The sequence below is a fragment of the Etheostoma spectabile genome, chromosome 15 (genome assembly GCF_008692095.1).
Source record: "Etheostoma spectabile isolate EspeVRDwgs_2016 chromosome 15, UIUC_Espe_1.0, whole genome shotgun sequence".
In the NCBI taxonomy this organism is placed as follows: Eukaryota; Metazoa; Chordata; class Actinopteri; order Perciformes; family Percidae; genus Etheostoma; species Etheostoma spectabile.
This window is the reverse complement of record NC_045747.1, coordinates 27,203,242-27,225,523: the sequence shown is the minus strand read 5'-3', so window position 1 is coordinate 27,225,523 and position 22,282 is coordinate 27,203,242. Positions and strand designations below refer to the sequence as shown.

The following is a 22,282-nucleotide window of genomic DNA, read 5'->3' as shown; positions in this document are numbered from 1 at the left end:
ACACGGAGGATTAAAAAAACATGGACTTTTCAGAAGTGGTAATTATTCAGTATTTTTATGTCCTTTTCATCTCCAAAGCTGAACGCGGCTGTTTCCTTTCTCAGCGGTGACGTAAACCACTTCACACGAGCTGCTGCTCGCGAATGTCGCCATACAGCACCATAACATAACGTGTGCCCCCCCCCCACTCTTCCAACTCCCAAGCAAGGCCAAAACAAAGAATTACAAAGTAGCAGTTTCTTTTTTATTCAGAGATGAGGCCCCAACACAACAAAGCAACTCTAGATGCAACCTAAAACTTTCCTAAACCAAAACGCAAAGAAAAGACAAAGCTCTAACCTAAGCTTCTACTACAAAAACAAGAGAAAAAGGTAACAAACAAAAAGGACTTCTCACTCCTACCAAACTCTACCTACCCACCATCTTAAATCACCTCACACAGATTTACAGATGCTCACGTTGGGAATGGTAGAGTGAAAAGAAAGGGGTGAGTTCTTGTCCGATGGAGTTTTAAAATGTCTGCTGTCCTCCAGGCGACCAATCAGGAGGCAGCAATCAGCTCTGCCGGATCAATCCGGTGTGCGCACCTGTTCTCCATTACCTATATACTCACAGGAGATCACCTAATAGTGCAGGCTAAGAGACATATTATACAATATGACCATAGCGTCATAACAATAGCCATACTAAGAAATACGGAGTGGCTTTCCTGAAGATGATAGGCCCAATTAGCATTTTATTAACACATTTGACAATGGCTTGAATGTAACGAGCGTGCAGAATTATAAAGTAGTTGCCCACTGTAGCTTTAACCTATTTAACCTCATATAAACACAATGTTTGAGGTAAAAGTAGGTAAGAGTAAAAACTCAAGACTGCAGTGTGTCCACTAACATACTGATGGAAACCAAAGGCATTGGTCAGCAAGCCCATCCATCCACTGATAATCACTATGGCCTTGACCTGCTCTCCCATTTATCTGACCATGTTTAAACTAAGCAAGTTAACTGGCCCTGACCTAGTCTCCCAATATTTTATCTGAGTTAATGATGTCAAATCTATTTGCCTGTTGACATTTCGTCCAAGAGTTCCAAAGGGAGAAGACGAGGGAAGTGTTTGCATTTTCTCACAGTCTAAGTATGACCATGAATCAGTATGGTTTACAGTCCTCATTACTCACACTGGCCCAAACTGCTTCTATTTGTCACAACTTATTCTGTGTAATGTGTTCAGCTGACATGTGTGACAGTGCACAAATAAAGGTGTCACACTGCTTGGCCCAAGTCCCTCTCCAGGCTCTGTGGAATTCACTTAGCTTTTCTACTCAATGTTAAACATAGTACAGTTGTAATAAATATAGAAGGCTTCCTCGTTGACATAAGATGCATACCACCTGACCATAGGTCAGATTATTGATTGCCCAGAGCTTCTGGGAAATAGCCCTGAAATAAGTTCTGTTTTACCATGTTTTCACTATAAAATCTCATGATCATTAGGAACCAAATCTTTACTTGCAAATGTTGCAGAAAAACACCAACCCCAGGGTTTCCCACGGACTGTCCCCAAATCCATTAGGTATATGAGAACGTCAAAGGTTGATATAGTGTGAGGCATTTGTCTGAGGTGAATAAATACTGCAGTATTGGAAGTCTAATTACCAGTACAATTGGGTGAGAGCCCTTGAGTTTTCCAAATATTGCGCATGCAGGTCACTTGAACCACAATCATTTTAATTTAAAGTAACACCAAAGCGCTTTTCCTCTTTGGTACCCCTACAGGTTGGAAGCCGAATTGTCCGTTGCCGCTGTCTCATTGGAACTACAGATCCGCTACCCGATCTGCCAAACTTGCACAATGCATTCATAGCCGGTAGAGGGCTGCAAAGAGAATGTAGACATTTTGTTCACCCGGTTACGAGTTGATGAACCACTGAAACAATTTTGGAAACATTATTTTAAGGTACTAAAGAATCTCTGGTGATGCTTTAATGCAGAGCTCCCCCCAGTGTATTGTTGGCTTGGTGGCCCACCAGGCCTAAGTTGCCCCCCACCAGCTCTAAGCCACTTGGAACAAAACATAAAAGTAGCACAATACTCAAATAAATACCGAAGTAAATAAATAAGGACTGACTCATGTTTTCCAAAATTAGTGGTTGTTCACACACAGGACACAGCACCAGACTACCGGGATTTATTATATAGCAAGAGTAACAGGGGCAGTAGCTTGGATGCACCTGTAATATATCCATTTGTTCGTACAGGTTTGTATGGCGGGCAAACAGTGAAGCATAGCAACGTAAGCGGCCTACCTACGGTAAACATACACACACCAAATAGGCTGCTACAGCGACATCTCCCCTGGGGAAAGATGATTAACATAGTGGATCCAAGGCCGTGGATCCTGAGAGTAGAATTAATCAGAGGAGCCTCTGAGAGTGAACTTTATTTTCTTGAGTTTAAAAAAAGATAAAGTGAAAAAGATGCATTTTAAAGACGTAAACTACAGTTACAGTAAAGCAGCTCAGTTTGACCCTTAGACGTAGTATTAGTTCGCTTTATGCACTGGCTTAAGGTCCCATGACATGGTGCTCTTTAGATGCTTTTATATAGACCTTAGTGGTCCTTAATACTGTATCTGAAGTCTCTTTTATATAGACTTTAGTGGTCCCCTAATACTGTATCTGAAGTCTCTTTTATATAGACCTTAGTGGTCCCCTAATACTGTTTCTGAAGTCTCTTTTATATAGACCTTAGTGGTCCCTTAATACCATAACTGAAGTCTCTTTTATATAGACCTTAGTGGTCCCCTAATACTGTTTCTGAAGTCTCTTTTATATAGACCTTAGTGGTCCCTTAATACCATAACTGAAGTCTCTTTTATATAGCTTTGAAAGCCATGATGTCTCTCTCTCATGGGTGGGTCAAATTCTCTGGGTGGGCAAAGCAGAGAAAGGGGAGGTAACCTTGCCCCCTGTGACCTCATAAGAGGCAAGATTCCAGATCAGCCCATATGAGCTTCCATTTTGTCATAGGCAGAGCAGGATACCCAGGGCTCGGTTTACACTTATCTCCATTTCTAGCCACTGGGGGACCATAGGCAGGCAGGGGGAATATTAATGTTAAAAAACCTCATAAAGTGAAATTTTCATGTCATAGGATCTTTAATGTGGGGCCCTATGGAATCTGCCTTATAGCTCTTTTAAATTCTCAATTTTGCGATTCCGTCCATGATTCTGTTATCACAGAAACCATTGGGCTCTACGTTAATGCTGCCATCAATCTATGACTGGCCCTTGTCAAAAAAATAAAAAAATTAAAAAAAGACACTTGCCATCGGGCCAAAAGTGTTTCCTGCTTTCCAACCACTAGACTCCACCAGGCGCCTGCACTGCGTTCCAGAAGTGACCTTCCGCTAAGCTCCGCTACAAATACGTGCTGGGTGTATTTTTGACAAAGCGGGGCGAACAGGCCGGACTGGGAGTGGAAGGGCTAGAGCATACAGTCAATTTTCAACTTGCTGTGCAGACTCCTGATCGTGTATCACATCACTACACTGTTTTAACAACTAAAACAGCCATACATCTTTGATCCATGTTGTTCATAACTGGATAAAATGGAAGAAACTGTAGACTACTTACTTTTGTAGAGGACATGGGATTTAGTTGTTTTTTTTACAGTATATTGTTATTACCAGGAAATCCACTTGTTGTTCCACTACTGATGTGTTTTTTTATAATGTTCAAATGTTTTTTTACACACCGTGGAATTGACTTTGGTTAAGTGTATCATGTACTTTTGGTGGTAAAATCACATCAGTCACATTTTTTGTTGAAACGGTTAAATCTTTTTTTCTATGCCTCTTTTCTACTGGACTTTCTTCTGACTCGTTAAAAGAAATTCTGATTCATGCATTAACTTGAAAAATTGTTGTCCGCATAAAAAACAGCCTCTCACTTTCTTTATTTACTCTGACAGAGCACAAAAAAGAGATGAGGCCCAAAGAGACCGTGAAGAACCAAGTCAGACAGACGGTGAGACGTCCACCGCAGGCTAGAGGCTATGAGCCCGGAGTTAAACGGTGTCCAGCGCTCATGGGTAAGCACCACATCTATATCCAGACCCGCAAGGTGAAGCGCCTCCACCTGACCGTCGGTGGCCACGCCTACCTCCTACCCAACACCTCGCTGGTCATCAAATGCCCGGTCAGAAGGTTCCCCAAAACCTATGTTCGCTGGCTCAAAGACGGACGCCCCCTGCCCAGCTCCAAACGCCTGGGCGTCACCAAATCCGCCTCTCTGAAGATTCACTTTCTGGCTGCAGAGGACATCGGGGTCTACAAGTGTGTGGCTGGACCGGCCTCAAACATCTTCACCCTGCAGCTGATAGGTGGTGACAGAAGTTTAACTGGCAGAGAGTTCACTGCCAGTCCCACTCCCAGCAGGGAGGAAATGCTCCCTAGCTGCCACACGCACTACACAGGCCTGCAGCTGATGTGGCCGGGGGTCAGTGTGTCTCTGCAGCCCCCTGGTGTCCAGGAGGAGGCCTGGCTGCAGCCACGGCTGAAGGAGAGGCTGATTAATATCACCCAACAGGCTGACAGAGGGGAGATCCACCAGGAGCAGGCCTCAGAACTCATCTCCTCACTGCTGAGCCACATGTCTGCTGGCCAGCTCTGGGCCAGGACTCCACAAGGACCAGGAAAGGCCAAAGGTAACTAGAACTGCAGCTGCCAAGTAAATGGAGATAGGCTGTATTTATATAGCGCTTTCCTAGTCTTAACAACTACCCAATTTGATTACACTGTACAGGAGCCAATCCCCATTCACACACATTCATACACTGGTAGCCGAGGCTGCTGTACAAGGTGGCATCTGCTCATCAGATAAACACTAACACACTGATGGTGCACTGAAGGACACTTCGACTTTGACCTTCCGATGGTAGGCAACCGCTCAACCACCTGAGCCACATGCTGTGCATCAGCGTGTGTTTACCTTTGAAGCTGTTGTTACATGTAGGGCTATGGATGGATTTGATTCCGTTTCACAGGGTACTGATTTGAAAACATTTCAATATCAATTAGGTCAGGGAAATTTCAGTTACAATACCAGTTTAGCTTGTATATCAAAGAGATTCTCAGAGAACTTGTGCTGTCAATTGCTCAAGCAAGTTTACCACATCCCTGTTTAAAAGGCATACTGTGTATTAAAAAAATTCACATTCTTTTATGAATGTCTCATACATTTTTAGATAAACATCCATAAGTGATTTATAATAACAATTGTATCTGTATACAAATAAAAATCCATTGAAGCATTCAACACAAGAAATGGAGACCCCTATTCTAAACATAACCAAGTAGTTTTGCTGTTTAAATTGAATAGAGATGTTCCGAAACCAATACCAGTATCGGAACAGCCTCCGATACGCCGAGGTATGCTGGTTTGGTATCAGAACGTAGTGTTTATGCACTGATCCGATACCATGTAATTTAGCCCCCCCCAAAAAAAATACTTAAAACTAGTTTATTTATGTTCTTTTTCCGTTATGACTGATTGCTGTCAAGCTGGATAATAAAAGAAAGTTCTGTGGCGTTTGTTTGTTCATGTTTTACATAGTTTAACCCGAGCCAGACCATACAACAATGATAGCAATCACAACACATCCACACAGGGATAGTAGTATAGAGCTGGTAAAACATAATAAAATATATGACACACTGGCTGTTAGGGTGGCAGTAGATTCAGGAGCAGACACGGAGGAAAGGTTGGAAAATAGGAACAGAGGTTTATTGAATAAAACGGAAAGATGGTGGCTGATGGTGGCCTGGGGCTGAGAGCAGGCAGACAGGTGGGAAGCAGGTCAAAAAAACAATGATTTTCAAGACTGAAGCGGGGATCACTGTGGGTGAATAGAGATCTGGCAGAGACTGGTTGGAAAGCCGGGGTAGAAGACAGGAGTGGTGATTGCTGGATCTGCTTCAGGTGAGTGGGCAGCCACAGGTGTCTTGACGAGGAGGAGGAGAGTGCCAGGAGCAACACACCCAGTCAGGACAGGAAAGAAGGAAAAACAAAAACACAAGGGATAAAAGTATTTCTTTTATTTATTGAGCCAAATAAAAATGCCAAACATCAGTTCAGATGACACCATACAGAAAAGTACACTACACACACGGAAGAAGGCACAGTACATATTTTCCACAAGCCTTCCTTGCAATCAAATTTTTTATTTAATTTAATTTATACTCTTTTTTTGATCCCTTATGGGGAAATTACAATTTACATTTTGTTTTTGTTAGTAATCACTACACACAGGACAGAAATGCACACCCATGCCCAGGTCCTATACATGCACTAATGGAGAGATGTCAGAGTGTGGGGGGGGGGGCTGCCAGTGCTGGGCCAGCACCCTAAGTGGTTGAGGGCGGTTTGATGCCTTGCTCAAGAGCACCTTGGCAGTACCCAGGAGGAACAGGCATCTCTCTATCCGTACTATGGTCCGTACGGGGACTGAGCTACTGCCACCCCCCCAAGCTAATGTTAGCAATCAGACAATCATAGATAGCTACAACACTTCTGAAATGATTTCCATCTTGTCCATTTGTCATATGTTTGTATTGAGAAAAGTTTCTTATTTCATGGATTTCACAAATTTCAGCACAACACGTTAGGCCGTAAACCGTTTAAATCTGAGCAAGCGCGACTCAAATCTGCACTTGACTCACATCGGGGAGTGACGCACTCTAAAACAAAGAGAGGAAAGACGGGAAGTACGGAAACACAACAAAAACACAACAGCAAGAACGATGCCCGCAGCTCACAAACACGACACACAGAGACAGACAGACAAACACAACCAAATAAGAGGCATTAACAGGGACAAGATAAAAGGGACCAAACACACACACAGACAGAAGTGAGAAAGTTGTAGCACAAATCACAGGCATAAACTTCAAGGGTCAATACAATGAATGTTGTGAAACAATTTTGGACAGAAAACACTCCCTTGGTTTATTCAAGATGGCAGGAATACACAGCCTATATTTCCGTATGGTTTGGAAGACTTGCACATATACTGTAAATATGTTTCACATGTTTCTCCTTACAATCAAGACTATATGAGACGTGCAATAATACAGTCAACGATATATTTACTTTTTTTAGGAAATGATGATGGAGACTTCAAAGATGACGAGTCCAAAGATTTCAGATCATTTGCAGCTTTATTCAAACAGTGAAAAAACGTTCATGACACAGTACACACACGGATGTCTATACCAGAGTGACCAATGACCATCAGAATAACTGCGTTTTTTATATAGTCTTCTTGACCTGCATTGGTCAGTTGATCTATTTCTGTGAGACAGGGCTACCTTTGAAACCTTATTTGTGAACACTTTCATGCATAAATACCAACCTATCACCCTGATTGAATAGGATACCTTTTGATGAAATAACAATATTATTCCATAGTATTGACAGATCAGCATATTGATCTTGGTCTCACTTCTGTTGATAAAACTTTTCGTTCCTTATGTTGTGTTTGCATCTGATTGGTCCCACAGACAGACTGGCCAACTGGTCTGAGCGCTCTTCATTGGAGACGGTTGGGCGTAGAGCAGTGATCATCAGACAGCAGCAGAGCCCTCCACTGAGCCCTCAGAAGAACATCAACATCAGCATTGGACACAGCGCCCTCCTGACCAACACCACCCAATCAGTGACCATACTTTGTCCTGCACAAGGCCTCCCGCCTCCCAAAATCAGCTGGACCAAAGATGGAGCTCCGCTGCAGCACACTAGCAGGTAACACACTGGAATACCGCTGACATACCAGTCAAAATACTTAGGTTGCGTCCAAAATTGTATCCTTTGAACTACGTACATACTCAACATGTATACTATTGTTTGACGTATTTTTGTGTAATGCACAGCATGCATCTCTTTTTACTAGGGGTGGGAATCACCAGACGCCTCCCGATACGAGATTATCACAATACTTATGCCACGATACGATGTTATTGCAATTTTAAACATATTGCAATTCATTACCTTATTTCCAAATTTTAATTTTTCCCAATTTTAAATGATGTCCCCAAAAGGAAACTAAAATACATGATACATTTCTCTGTTTGTTCATCTCACTTCAATTTTATTGCTGCAAAATGGGACAAACTGACAAACTGACACATATAATATATGCATATAATAAAAGTTGTAGTGGAAGCCTATTTAGAATACATCATCTGGCAGAGAGGTGAAGTCTTAGCTGTTCACTGGCCATTTACTGTACACTTCATGTGGAAAGTCAATCCAAACGCGTGGAAAGTAAACAATGATGGAACCACTTTCCTATTTTTTTGTCTGTGTTTCTTCTGTCTATGTCTCTGATTCGGAAGTGTCTTTTAAGTGTCAATTTAGGAGTCCCTTAACCGAGCCACTTCCTCTGTTTCTGTACTGCAAGCAACCTTTTTTGGTCCTACTCTATGTGTCTAGAAAATAAAAACATGTTTTCCCTGTGTGTCGGCAGGATATCCTGGGATATCTCCGGAGGACTCCACATCCTTCAGCCCCGAGCGTTTGACAGAGGCCAGTACAAGTGCACAGCTGCCAATATACACGGCTCCGAATCCGAGACATCTCAGCTGTTAGTGGCAGGTGTGTCCTCACCCTTAAATACGCTGGTCTCACGAGTCATTATTATGCATTGCTTCCATAATTTGTCTCTATAGTACATTTTTTCATATTTCTAGAATAAAATACATGGACCTAAAATTAAGTTTATTTGTATAGAAATACTTTATGCAATGAATATCACTTACAGCCCCCCACTTTCACAATGAGCTTTCCGGCTTTACTATGAATATGTATAGAGGGCAAGCGGGGGAATGAAATAAATCAATAAATAAAAAAAGAGTATATTCCTCCTGTATTCCACTTGAAAACTATTTTAGTCCAGTAAATGCATGATGTTATTCAGCCTGATGGAGACAGTTTGTCTACCTTCTGTCCTGAGCTGTTGACAGGACAGCTGGTTCTGAGGGACAATGAGGTTGATGTGAATTAATTGTGCAATGTATCGCATTAAAGCTATAGTGCATAGTTTCTAATTAATGAAAACAATTCTGCCGATACGTCCACATGAAACTAGCCTTCCATGATCGTGCTTCACCCCCACCCCTCCTCACACAGTTGCAATTTGGCCAAGGAGAACACAAAGGATTAAAAAGACATGATTCTCTTCAGAAGAGGTCATTATCTTCACTCTAATTTCTTACGTGCGAAAGTTGCCGGAGGACACCAATTTTCTAAACACAGAAATACTGAGAAATACAGAGAGAGTTCTGTGGAGCTGGTAGTCTTAATTAGCTTTGTAGCAGCTCATTTTGCAATGGCTTGAATGAAGGGCCTGAAATTAACACCCGACCACCTGCCAAATGTGGGTGAATTTTGCAATTGGCGGATAACGCTGTCAATCTACCTGCCACATTGGCACATAGCCAAGGAAAATGGAGTGATTCAGATACTTAACTATCGGTAGGTAGGGTACGCAGTTGCTTACGGGCCTGGACCAATCAGGGGCCCGCGTGACTGGAAGACATTGATTGACAGCCGGGGCCCCCTATTGCATTTTCATTATTCACGACAATCCCAGCAGTCCCATGTGCAGCCACTGACCAACCTGTAAATCTTGGTGGTTTATTTTGATATTATTATGCACTTGTCAATCCTTAAATGTGTGTATTTTAGCTGTTCTACATAGTGTGTTTTACAAAGTAAGTGAAATTGTGTGACCTTTCTGCTTCTAAATCTTTGCTTTATTGAAGAAGATTGTATACTTCTGCTTTAAGTTTGTATTTATGAATGACTATTTCATTTCTACGAAGATTAAGTACATCCCGATACTTGAGTGTATGTATGTATGTTTTGGCTGTGTTTAAAAAGTAGAATTTCCTTTTTCGTTCTTAGGTTTTCCATTTTGATGCTGCAATTGGGTTATTGGTATTGAGTTATACGTTTAATAATAAAAAGTTAAACTGGAAAAAACAAACGGTTTTTTTTCTCGGGGTGGGGGAGGGAGGGGGCATCAATAAGGAATTATGTTTAGGGTACCAAGATTTTTTTGGATTTGTTAGGCTGTAGGCAAAGCGGTACTTGGAACCCAATGTCAGCAAGGAAACATGCTCACAATGACAATGCTAAGATAGATAGATAGATAGATAGATAGATAGATAGATAGATAGATAGATAGATAGATATAACATTTTCAAATTCATTACGGCATGACTGACTGCTACTCTCTCTCTGTATGTGAAACTTCAGAGCCTCCAGCCATTGCAGTGTCATGGAGGAATGTTTCCGACCATGGCTTTGAGTTGAGCCACAGCTTGAGGACCAAGGTGGGGGGACGAGTCAGTGTTCGCCCGGGGGCCAATCTTACGCTGGACTGCCCCGTCACCGGTAGGTCACAGTTAGGGCTGACGTCTCCAGGTCAGTTAGTCGATAAGCTCTTGTACGACAATATTCTCTTTGGTCAGACTAATCGCTGGTGTTACTTATCCATCAAAGCCTTTCTCCCGGCTAAAAAATACCAGGAAACACCCTGCTGGTAGTGCTAGAGTGCTTTGATGACGCGAGGATGTGGCAGTTGGTCTTTGTGTCATTTGTCCCGCCCATCCTTCACTGTGATTGGAAGGCTGGGTGAAAAGCGTCAGTGACAAGCGCAGTGTTTTACCCAAAGTTAAACATTTCTAGCTCTACCAGACCAGACCACCAGAATGTAATGGTAAAACATTCATGAGATGATTCCAGGATGAGGTTGAATTGATCGGGGATCAACTGGGGCTACATGTGCAAAACTCTAACTACAGTCTGCACTACCAACAGTCTCCTGCGCTAAACAGTTCAAATCAGCTGCAAAACTCATTCACAGCAACACAACTCTTAACACACGTCTCAAAAAAGGCTCAGTGCAGCAAAAACAGCATGAACAACCCTCACTGAGATAACACACAGTCAGTCAGAACACACTGAGACACACACTCTGGGATAACACACCGTCACTCAGAACACACTGAGTAAAAACACTGAAAATACTAACTTTCTCATCTTTACAGTTTGAGCACTTTGAGTGACTTCACACTACTTAATAGTTTCTTCAAAGAAAAGATATAGATTTCATAATATAAAAATGTCCACTTAAGGTATAGAAGAAGGAATGAAAATCAGCAGTTTGCTTCAATATAGTATTTTGTCTCTTGTAATTTATGGAATTACTCAAGAAAGAAAAACTAAAAGGTACATAACAGTGACATAGAATAGTGTGACTAATCCTGCCTCCTCCAGCATCATGCAGCTAGTTATCTTCATCACTCTGGATGTCTGCATCATCTCTACAGAGGTGGGTAGTACTGTTACTTTAGAGCAGTGGTTCTTAACCTGGGTTCGATCGAACCCCAGGGGTTCGGTGAGTCAGTCTCAGGGGTTCGGCGGAGGTCAAGACACACACCCGACTCATATGATTCGTGATGACACGCCCCGCTTGGCCATCATCAGAAGGGTTCGGTGAACGCGCATATGAAACTGGTGGGGGTCAGTACCTCCAACAAGGTTAAGAACCACTGCTTTAGAGTAATATGACTCAAGTAAAAGTACTGTTACTTTGGAATAATAGGACTCAAGTAAAAGTAAAAAGTAGTCATCCACATAATTACTTGAGTAAGAGTTAAAAAGTGTTTGGTGAAAAAACTACAAGAGTAGCTGTTAAGTAATGTCTGATTTATTTTTTTAACACAAGCATCAATCAGACTTAAATACAAAAATACAAAATAATCATCTTTAGGCAAATTATAGTTTATCCAATCAATAAAAAAATAATTATAATTGAATAATGAATTACAACATAGCTTAAATTAAAATAATCCAACCTAAGAGACAAACATTCGCCTATCCACAGCAAAAAAAAATGTTGAGTTTCAAATCTACTCGAGTAAAAGTAAAAAGTATAGTGATTTTAAACTACTCCTAGAAGTATATTTTTTTCAAAAACTTATTCAAGTAAATGTAACGGAGTAAACGTAACTCGTTACTACACACCTCTGCGTCTCTAAACACTAATGAATGTGGAGTTTCCATTGCTTTCAACTCCATTACTTTCTGAAAAACAGTAAGAATGCAGTTTTAGATATAGTGTCTTTTCCCTTTTTTCCTAGCTGTGTATGTAACCTCAGACATCTGACGTGGTCATGTTGGTATCTTTGCTCTTTTACTCGTTTACTGGTACAGTGTATAATGCTTTGTAATTCTTATTTGGTGTTTGGATTCAAAAAAGGCTTTCTGAGCTTTCTCTAAATAAATATTGTTCACTAACTAGTCCAAAACAAGACACCTGCTTAGGCTTTCAGCTAACATTGCAATCAGCAGTGTTTGATAGGCCCCAGACTGAGATCTGTTCTTTTTTGTATGTGTGGTTACCGGTTGTGACAGCAGTGTGTTGGCATTTGAACAAAAGTGCTGTGAAGCCACAGTGTTGTGCAGGTTGTGGTTAAAGCCATGGGATAAGGGTGTAGAGTTCGCCCCCTGGTGGACAGCTTCAGGAAATAAAGACAGTGTCATCTGTCTTTCCAGAAGGGAACACATTTGCATTTAGGAGGGGCACTAGAAATAAATAACAGTACAAAAAATTACAGGGTTCATACAGGGGACCAACAGGCTCAGCCTATATGTCAAATTGTGTGTGGGACTTTTAAAATGTGATATATTGATTTTAATTGTGCATGCATTGAAGAGTAAAACTATAAAAGCAACAACTTGTACTTACATACGTGTCTCTGTATCCAGTTAGTATTGTATTGACACCCTACACTAAATAAATACACTATGGGCCTGTAATCTAACTTTTTCCTGGTGCCCCTGTGTTGTCTGTGTGTCAGGCGTTCCACAGCCCACAGTGACGTGGAACAGGAAGGATGGTGTATTAGATGCCGGTGCTGTTTCCCTGCCCTCTGGATCACTGTGGATCACTAATGTTTCTCCGAAACACCAAGGCACTTACTCCTGCACCGCCACCAACGCCATAGGAAGGTCCACTGCTTCTACTGTCCTGCAGGTCTACGGTGGGCTCACACACAAAGTGTACAACACATTTCATCATATACCGCAAATATCAATACACAGGCTTAGATAATGAAAAACGGTTCATTTTGATTGTGCGTGTGTGTTTGTATACAGGTCCATACTCTGCTGGAGGAAGCAGGGTTGTCCCAGTCTCACAAGAGCTGAACAGGAGAAGGGTCCTGATGGCGTCCCACCGGGGAACCAGTGTCTTTATCAAGCCTGGCCACATTCTACGTATAGGTACTCACACAAGCATACATACCAACACAGCCTGCACGTCCTCATGTACTAACAGAAGGTTCAGGATACAGGATACTAATAGCATTTGCAAAAATATTGCAATATGTTAAAATGCAATTTCCTAATCGCAAAGGCTGCGATTTGGTCACGTGACTTGCGAGAGCAAATTAGTCTACTCCACAGAGAAAGCGTCAACTTGTCACGCTAACACTTTGCGTACCCTGAGCAGAGTTCTGTATGTATTCCTCGCATTTAGAACTGTACTCTGTGCACCACATTGACTGCTGCTGTAGAAGACCACAAAGGGCTTTCAATTGGGGGACTTTCACCATGTCCCTGGAGTACTACTGAAGTGGACTGGTGTTTTAAATCAAACCACAATCAAAATGGATGCAACAGAAGCAGAGATGTTGTCTTTTTTATTCCACAAGTTCTCCTCTATCATAACCTGGTGCTTTTATTACCCACAATGCAATCTCAAAACGGTGCACACGTCCATGAAGTAGCACTCCCTAACACCTGTAAACAGAGTTCCTGTCCAAGTATTTCCATCAGTCCATTAACATGTCTGCTTCTGTATTTGCACAGGCTGTCCTGTCGTTCCTGACCACAAAGTGCCCGTGCGGTGGGACTACAACAGCCAGACCCTGAAGGAGGTTTCAGGTCCAGCCCAGACCCAGACCCAGGTTTTGGGTCTGCAGTACAGGATGCTGGTGGGAGGCCGTGTGCTTGAAGTCAACACTGTCCAGGGGAAGTTCTCTGGGCGGTATCGATGCCAGACCCTAATCAACAGCACCCGACCCATGCTGTCTGCCTGGATACACGTTCACACAGAAGGTGCTTTTCCCGCCGTTTAGGCGCTATTTTTGATACCTGCATATACCCCGTCAGACTGACTCAGTGCATCAATGTTGAGTTTTCCTTTTCTATGCATTATACAGTGCCTCTGCCAGCTGTCTCCGCTTTGCCTCAGGCAGTGTCTTACCTGTAAGATGGGCAACTCAAAATCTGAAATAAAAAATTGAGATCCTGTCCATGTACACTTAGATTGGCAAATCCTTGGATGGCAGTAAAAGCGGTTTGTGTTCCAATGGCGTTCTGACATCTTATTTCTGTTGTTTCCTTGATCCTACGGATGTGGGTGTTGTATTTGTGGGTCCACAGAGTTTAGCTGGCGGTTTGGGTACTGGACCACATGCAGTGCTTCCTGTGGGAACAAAGGCACTTGGCTGCGGACGATTCGCTGTGTCACCCTGGATGGAAAGGATGTTCAGCCCACCATGTGTCAGCACATACCAAAACCCATCACTTCCCCAGTCCCCTGCAACAGACAGGACTGCCCCCCCAGGTAATTAGGATGGTTTAGAACAGCTTGGACCATTTGGAATGGTATAGATCTTTGGATTTTCCCATAGACTGTGAAAGTTTGCAAAGGGTATGAATAATTTTGGACATGACACTTTTTGTTCAAATGTAAATAAAAGATAAGTAATCATTTTTTCCACAATGATGCCTCTTGTACATCGTCTTATCTTCTGGGAGACGCCTGTGTCACTTCTAATCAAGAAAAAACTTGCTGGTTGAATAAAAGTCAGAATTTACCAGGGGTATGAATAATTTCGGGCTTGACTGTATATGTGTAAATATATATTAACACACACACCGGTGTGTGTGTGTGTGTGCATGTGTGTGTGTGTGTGTGTGTGTGTGTGTGTGTGTGTGTGTGTATCAAGCTGAGCTTTCTCCCTTTTTGAAAGTTACTGTATGTATCTGTATTTCTTGTGTGTGGTCATGATTCCAGATGGTCGGTATCAGAGTGGTCAAAGTGCTCAGCGTTGTGTGGCGGAGGCTGGAGACAGAGGCAGCTGTCCTGTCAGCAGCTGGATGCCAGAGGTACAGTGAGGACTCTGACAGCAGCGGCCTGTGAGAGGACGAGCCGGCCCACAGACACGGAGCAGTGCACTGCCAATAACTGTCCAACCTGGGTAACCAGTGCATGGGGAAAGGTACACTCAAACACATGTAAAGCTTTAGCGTGTAGTGAATGTGACAGACATAATAAGTGTGGTTCTACACACTGTTGATTATAAACACTTTGCTCTCAGCGTGGTTCTTCACGCAGTGATAAACGTAATGCGTTATACATGTTGTTTTGAGTGTAGCACACAAATTGTCCACTGGTGGCACTAGTGTGCTTATGAGTGACGTCTGTTTAGGTAGGAAACTTTCAACAGGTGACAAGGGTGCTGTTAATCGGAGGAGCACAAATAGTTTTTGACCGCAAATCTACACCCTGATCAACGCTCACCCTGTGAAGGCTGAGATATTTGTTGATGGAGCTTGATGGACACATGGATTCTTGCACATTGATATGAAGATCTTTGTGATCAATAAATGACCATCAAAACGCAAACAACGACTATTGGAGTCTGCCATTTCAAAAAACAGGAGGTTACTGGGCGGTGTCAGCTAGTTTACTAGCCATAGACTGTTTGTTTAAGTCCGTATAGCAGCCCCTCAGTGGCTTTAAGTTTTAGGCTTAGCCGTTATACATGTTATTTATTAATGTTGTCCTCAGTCACTTCACGTAATCATGACTGTTCAGGGATCGTGGTTCCTTTAATATGTTGTAAATGCATGATGACGTTGGACCCATGGATGGATGTTGCTGGACATTCCTGTTGGAGTGTTTTTTCACACTCAACGTGAGAAATTGTCTCTTGCCTCAAGCGTAATTTTTTGATATTAATAAATGTCTGTTACATTCAAGCCAGTGCCAAATGAGTAGATACAACACTAATTAAGACTATCAGATCCACACAACTTTCTGTATTTCTCAGTAAGACTATGTTCAGAAGATAGTGGCGTCCGGCGACTTTCGCACACAGAAAATCAAGCGAAGATAATGACCTCTTCTGAAGAGTCCGTGTTTTTTTTAATCATCTGTGTCCTCCTTGGTTACTAGTAACTGTGTGGAGGAGGGGTGGGGGTGGGGGAATCACTGAAGGCGTGTATTATGTGACTGCTAAAACAGTTTTGTTGTCATTACTTAGAATTACTAATGGGGGGAGACAGAAACTACGGACTATATCTTTAAACATGGGTGGGTGTCACACAATGTAGCAAATGCAGTGTTAATTGTTAACTTCCTGTTCCTGGATTTCAGTGTTCAGGGAGGTGTTTAGGCCCCACCACCACGGTACAGAAGAGATCTGTCACCTGCCAACATGCCAACGGCTCCTCATACACAGACTGTGATCTCAAGGACAGGTATACACACACACATTGATTCGCAACACAATGAAAACTAGTAAATGAGCTGTATTTATATAGCGCGTTCTAGTTTTAACAATTAAAGGAACCAATCACCATGCACACACACATTCATCCATTGGTGTCAAATAAACATTCACACACACACCAATGGCGCAGCATCAGGAGCAACTAAGGATTCAGTCTTGCCCAAAGACACTTCAAGATGGGACTACAGGGCCAGGAATCAAACTAACAACCTTCCGATTGGTAGGCGGATCTTCAACTGGGGGTCCGGGATCCCTAGGTCGTCCTCAGAGTTAGGGGGGGACTACCAAATTATACATTTTTTTCTGATTTGTAAAAGCCTGAACATGAATGCAACATATTATTAGCAAATATAAATCAGCCTATTTGTGAAAAAAACATTGATGATAGGCTTACTGGCCTATAGGCCTGTATGATAGGCTTACTGATGTGAAACAGGTCCCAGGAAATCTGTTGGGGGAGAGGACCCAAGACATGTACGCATGTATTTTTACAAGAAAAAACATAAAAAACATTGGAAAAGTTGTTGAAACTGGCCAAACAATGGCCACAGTAATGAATGTGAAGCACTAAAAACCAAAGTAATACTGCTGTCTTTCAGGCCTACATCGGTACGCAACTGTTCCTCTAACCTGTGTGACGTCCAGTGGCGTCCCGGTGCGTGGCGGGCGTGCACTGTAGCCTGTGGGAGTGGCTTTCAGTCCCGCAGGGTGGACTGTGTTCACCGCAGGAGTGGCGGGACTCTGCCGGAGCAGCGCTGTGCCTGGCTCCAACGCCCCTCCGCCTGGCAGCACTGCAACACCACCAACTGCGGGAGTAAGTCACAGTGTTGTCAGCTGTTTCAATGCCCCCTTAGTGGTAGATTTTGAGATTTTAAAATGAGAAATTAGAAATCAAGAAACTTTTTTTACTAAATACTTGCTTTTGGGGGAAATATCTGGAATTGTTGGGTCTTTTCAAATTTTTTGTATAGACGTACCGGTATCGGTACAGTGTCCCAAGATAACTTTTGTCATGATTCGATACTATAAACAAAACTGAATTGAATTGTAGACTGACTAACATATAATATATCTATAGTAACAGCTTTCTAGTCAGAAAAGGCAGATGCTGGGCAATGAGCACAGAGAAGGCGGTGGCCAGATAGAGCAAAGGTGTTGCTATGACACAAAACTGGTTAAAAATCGGCAAAGTATCTTCATAAATAATACCAAATTACACATTCAATTCCAGGAAACATCTTAAGTTACATTACAATATGTCAAAGGAAATTTTTAAAAGACTGGATAGGAGTTCTGGGCAGCAGGATAGCTCAGTTAGTACAGCGGGTGCCCTTACATAGAGGTTTACTCCTCCCAACCTGTGGCCCTTTTGCTGCATGTCATCCCCCCCACCCCGCCCTTTCATGTCTTCAGCTGTCCTGTTGAATAAAGGCTAAAAATGCACCCCCACAAATAAGTCTTTACATGGACTGTTTTGTTCCCATGCAGGTGAATGCAAGGACACAACTCAGTACTGCAGCGTGGTGAAGAGGCTGAAGCTGTGCTACCTGGACATGTACAAGCAGAGATGCTGTGGCTCCTGTTCACAGGATCCCGACTCCACCTAGTGGCAGCGAGCCGTTATAACCACACTGCATTTTGTAAAAACAGATGAACTACATGAAACGAACGAGCAAAATACTGAAAGGACGCTGTCTATGAGTGGAAGCTTCAAAATGCGCATATTTAAACAGGAAAAGCTTCAGTCCAATTATTTCACTTCCTAAAAGGAACCTGAACAGAGCCTTCAAAGGCCGTAAGGATAAAGGGGCTTTACTTTCTGAATTTGGACCCAAAACTCCTAATATGAAGACAAGTGTAGTGGAGTTTTTTGGACTTTCCTTCAAAAACGGAACATTTACTTTACAATGACATTCATTCATTATATTCCTTCTTGGCAGCGCAGCCAAAAAGAAATGTAACAAGGTTTATTGTAGAACGCGTACCACTACTCTCCTGTAAAGAAGACTTAGACTGAGGTACTGGTTTGCAGATATACATCCGCCAGTCATGTAAATTGAGTCGAATCAGCAACTACATAAAAAGCCTACAAACCTTGTAGCCCTACTTTTACATACACATTTCCTTCAAATGTTCCTTTATTTGTGGAATTGTTCAAAAATTGTTTTTATGAATTTTTTTATATATAAAATATGAAAGCAAAATTTGGGTTTATTACAACTTGGGTCTAATTTTCTTAGTTTTGACCATCATTTCTACAATCTGAATTGCTGAGATCTGGCAACAGAGCAACATTACTACACAAGAAGTCAGACAGCTTGTTAAAACCACTTTATTTTGAGGTAAAAAGATAGTGGTTATGGCACATGAACAATGGATGACCAATGGTTAGAGGATAGACAACAAAAATACTTGATTGAGGTTTAGGAAAGATCATGGTTACGTCGGGGTTAGGTTAAAGAGTCTCCATTAACTAGGAGGTGTGGAATAAGGAGCTTAAGCCAGTGTCAAGACCACCTAAACTGAGACCAAGTCTCTACCAAGACCAGAGTGTATCAAGACCAACAAGATCAAGACTTTGAGGGGTTGAGACCGAGTCAAGACCAACGCCAAGGCCGGTTGAGACCAAGTCAGGACCAAGACCAGACCAGTGTGAGTCCTACACCGCATGACACGATAAAATGTTGAAAATTATAACCATAGGCACTCCTCATGTTGATTTGAAAGATTCAAATTCCCATAAAACACCCACAGAAAACACTGCATTTGAAGCAGGATGTTTTACATCCAATCACAGTAATGATATTAACACACAAAGCAGACAATACACAGGCGGGTATGGTCTTAAAATAAAATCCAGAGTTCTCTTCATCCAAGTAAAAATGTGTTAATTCCGAGACGAGACCTTCAAAAAGTGGTCACAAGACCCGTCTCAAGACCAAGACTGAATTTGAGTACTACACTGGCTAAAGCACAGGTTAGCACATGCTCACTCACCATGTGGACCCCCTATTCAGAAAGAGCCCTAAACCACTAAGAAGCATGGTAGAGCAGAGAGATGAAAGAAGCAGAATCCAGGAGACTGTGAGGTTGGGGTTAGGGCAAACCAATAGTTGAGGGCCAGAAAGAGAGTCCAAGATCAAAAGATGCAAAGCTGTTTTAAGAAGAATCTGATAAAGATAAGAAGGAACTGGTGGTCAACAGAATATTAATTCAGGGTGGGATAAGCCATTGAGATGAAGATGGTAATGAAGGGTAACCTGTTGGTTAGGGGTTAGGGTCACAAACCTCACATCTTTTGCATGAAAGTCAGATGTGCTTCACACCCATCCACTGTAACCTCCACGCCCTTACTTTACTACATTAACCAGTCCCTCCAGGATTTCGAGGCCTTTTGTCGGAGTTTGTTGCAGCCCAAAAATGCCTGATTTTGTGGGAGCTTTTGTAAAAAAAATTGCAATGAAAGTTGCAATGTCTTTTGTATTTTTGTTGCAATGAAGTTACAAGAGACAGTGAAAATTGCAGAAAAATATTACTCTGGGCTGAGTTTTACTAGTAACCTTACCAAAAATCCTTAGGATGCTGCAACTGTTGGTATTATATGAAAATGGCTGGTGGATTTAAGACAAAATAATTTATTGAATTAATCAAATTTGAACATGTGTGTCAGTGATCTTTACACTGTTAGTTAACTTCCTATCCTAGCCTGGGACGCACATTCATTCGGTTTAATAAAGGACTTGTTGGACTTTAACTTATCATTGCACTTACAATAACAAGCGTAGCTGTCCTCAATTTAGGTCACCCTGTACATCTCATCTCTGGTTTTTCCTGCATCCACTGTGTGTGTGTGTGTGTGGGGGGGGTACTTAGCAGCAGCCCCGCCCGCTGCAGAGAGCCGACAGGATTGAAACAGCAGGGCACCCAGATAGCTCAGTTGGTAGAGTGGGCGCCCATGTATAGAGGTTTACTCCTCAACACAGCAGACCAGGGTTTGACTGCGACCCTTTGCTTTGCTTTGATTGGTTAAAGTCACGGGAACCTCCGGTCATTGGTCAATTTTACAGAAAAGTTGCGGTGATTGGTCAAAATTGCGAGACACACCAAATTCACGGCGATTGTTACAAATTGCCTGAATTATTGCAATATCAACATCGCGATATATTGGAGGGACTGATTAAAGGGTAGTTTTTTTCAATCTGGACCCTTTTTGTGTGTGTAGGTGACTGATGGGAACACCAATCTTTGACATTGGTGCAATATTAAACAAGATTGCTGCAGTCGGCAGCGACAAAACGAGATACAATGTAAGTTATTGGGCAATTGCGCATCTTCAATTTACATCCACATAAGTGCTGTTTTCCCACTGACAGGCTCCAATTAAAATTCTTAGTGTCTGACAACATTATGGAAAGGATCCCTACAGAGATAGACCTTTTTGTTAAAGAGTAAAACATCCCTGAAAAGTAGAAGTCTATTTTAATAAACAGCAATTTTATTTTGTGAAATACACTTCATTCAAAGTCGACTGAAACTAAATAAATCAAAAGCCTAAGTCTTGTGCTTACTTTATAAAAGCAATGTCAGGAGAGATATAAAACAGGATTAAGGATCCAAATTCTTAAAGACCATTCACTTGAGTGAAGGTTCTGGTTTGTGATTGTTGTCACATGTCACTGATGAGAAAAGAACTGCTGCTGTTGGAGCTCCAGTTGTGGGAGCATGAATTCATATGCACATATTCACCAACATCACTTAGGATGTTAAACGATGACCAGAAGAATAAAAGAAATGACTTTGATATTAAAGACGAAGAACAGTTCATTGAGGCAAACCTGACTCTAGACAGAGAGGCACCAGCACAACACTGATTTTGACTGATGGGTCTATTCATGTTACCTTTGTGTTGGTTATCATACTGATGTGCTGCATTGTAAAATGTCTTGTATATACTGTGTTATACATAAGTGCAATATCGTATATTGAGTGTATGTAGATTGTGTGCAACTTTTATTTTCTTACTTATTCATGTTGTCTTTTTAACAACTGTTAAAGATCCTAGAGTATAAAGCATGTGTATATGTTGATTGGGTGGTATGTTTGCTACCACTCACCTGGTTTTATTTGCATGTGTTAAAGCGCATCTCCAATCTTTTAAACTCAACAAGCAATTGTCAGCGTTGACCCCTGGCTATACAGTATATCCCATGTGGTGACGTTACACTGCTTGTGGACTTTTTGACTAAAAGAATATGAGGTAGAACGACAAATCATTAAAGTGCTTTAGATAACAAGGCAAAGAAATAAAGACATTTGATCTCTTCATACATGTGGACCTAATCTTTGGCTACATATATTTAGAGGAAAAAAAACAACCTTGATCCAGCTCTTAAGGTAAATGAAAAGGGTTTCCTAAAATCTTATTTTGAAATGGGGATGTACAGTACATTATTTTGATGAACATGATTTTGTGACAATACAACTAATAAAACCTTCGCCCAATATGTTAATCACAAAAGCAAGTTGAGGAAACCTGAAATAAAGTGCACACTGAGGGTGGGATATGTATGGGTAAATTCTGACATTTTGGGAAAGATGCATTATCATAGACACTCAAAGAGCTTTG

General features: G+C 41.9%; 1 protein-coding gene across 1 annotated transcript in view; it reads left to right on the top strand.

The window, feature by feature from the left end:
* The window catches only part of adamtsl3 (ADAMTS-like 3), a 238,953-nt gene extending 216,970 nt beyond the window's left edge, over positions 1 to 21,983 (top strand). Inside the window, exons 21-32 of the mRNA XM_032537404.1 lie at positions 3,975 to 4,709; positions 7,564 to 7,804; positions 8,529 to 8,656; positions 10,322 to 10,459; positions 12,931 to 13,113; positions 13,229 to 13,354; positions 13,943 to 14,191; positions 14,519 to 14,702; positions 15,156 to 15,360; positions 16,521 to 16,624; positions 17,256 to 17,470; positions 18,145 to 21,983. Coding sequence (XP_032393295.1) covers positions 3,975 to 4,709; positions 7,564 to 7,804; positions 8,529 to 8,656; positions 10,322 to 10,459; positions 12,931 to 13,113; positions 13,229 to 13,354; positions 13,943 to 14,191; positions 14,519 to 14,702; positions 15,156 to 15,360; positions 16,521 to 16,624; positions 17,256 to 17,470; positions 18,145 to 18,263 — 2,627 coding nt within the window. The 3' untranslated portion in view covers positions 18,264 to 21,983. The remainder of the gene's footprint in view (positions 1 to 3,974; positions 4,710 to 7,563; positions 7,805 to 8,528; positions 8,657 to 10,321; positions 10,460 to 12,930; positions 13,114 to 13,228; positions 13,355 to 13,942; positions 14,192 to 14,518; positions 14,703 to 15,155; positions 15,361 to 16,520; positions 16,625 to 17,255; positions 17,471 to 18,144) is intronic.
* Positions 21,984 to 22,282: the final 299 nt, after the last annotated feature.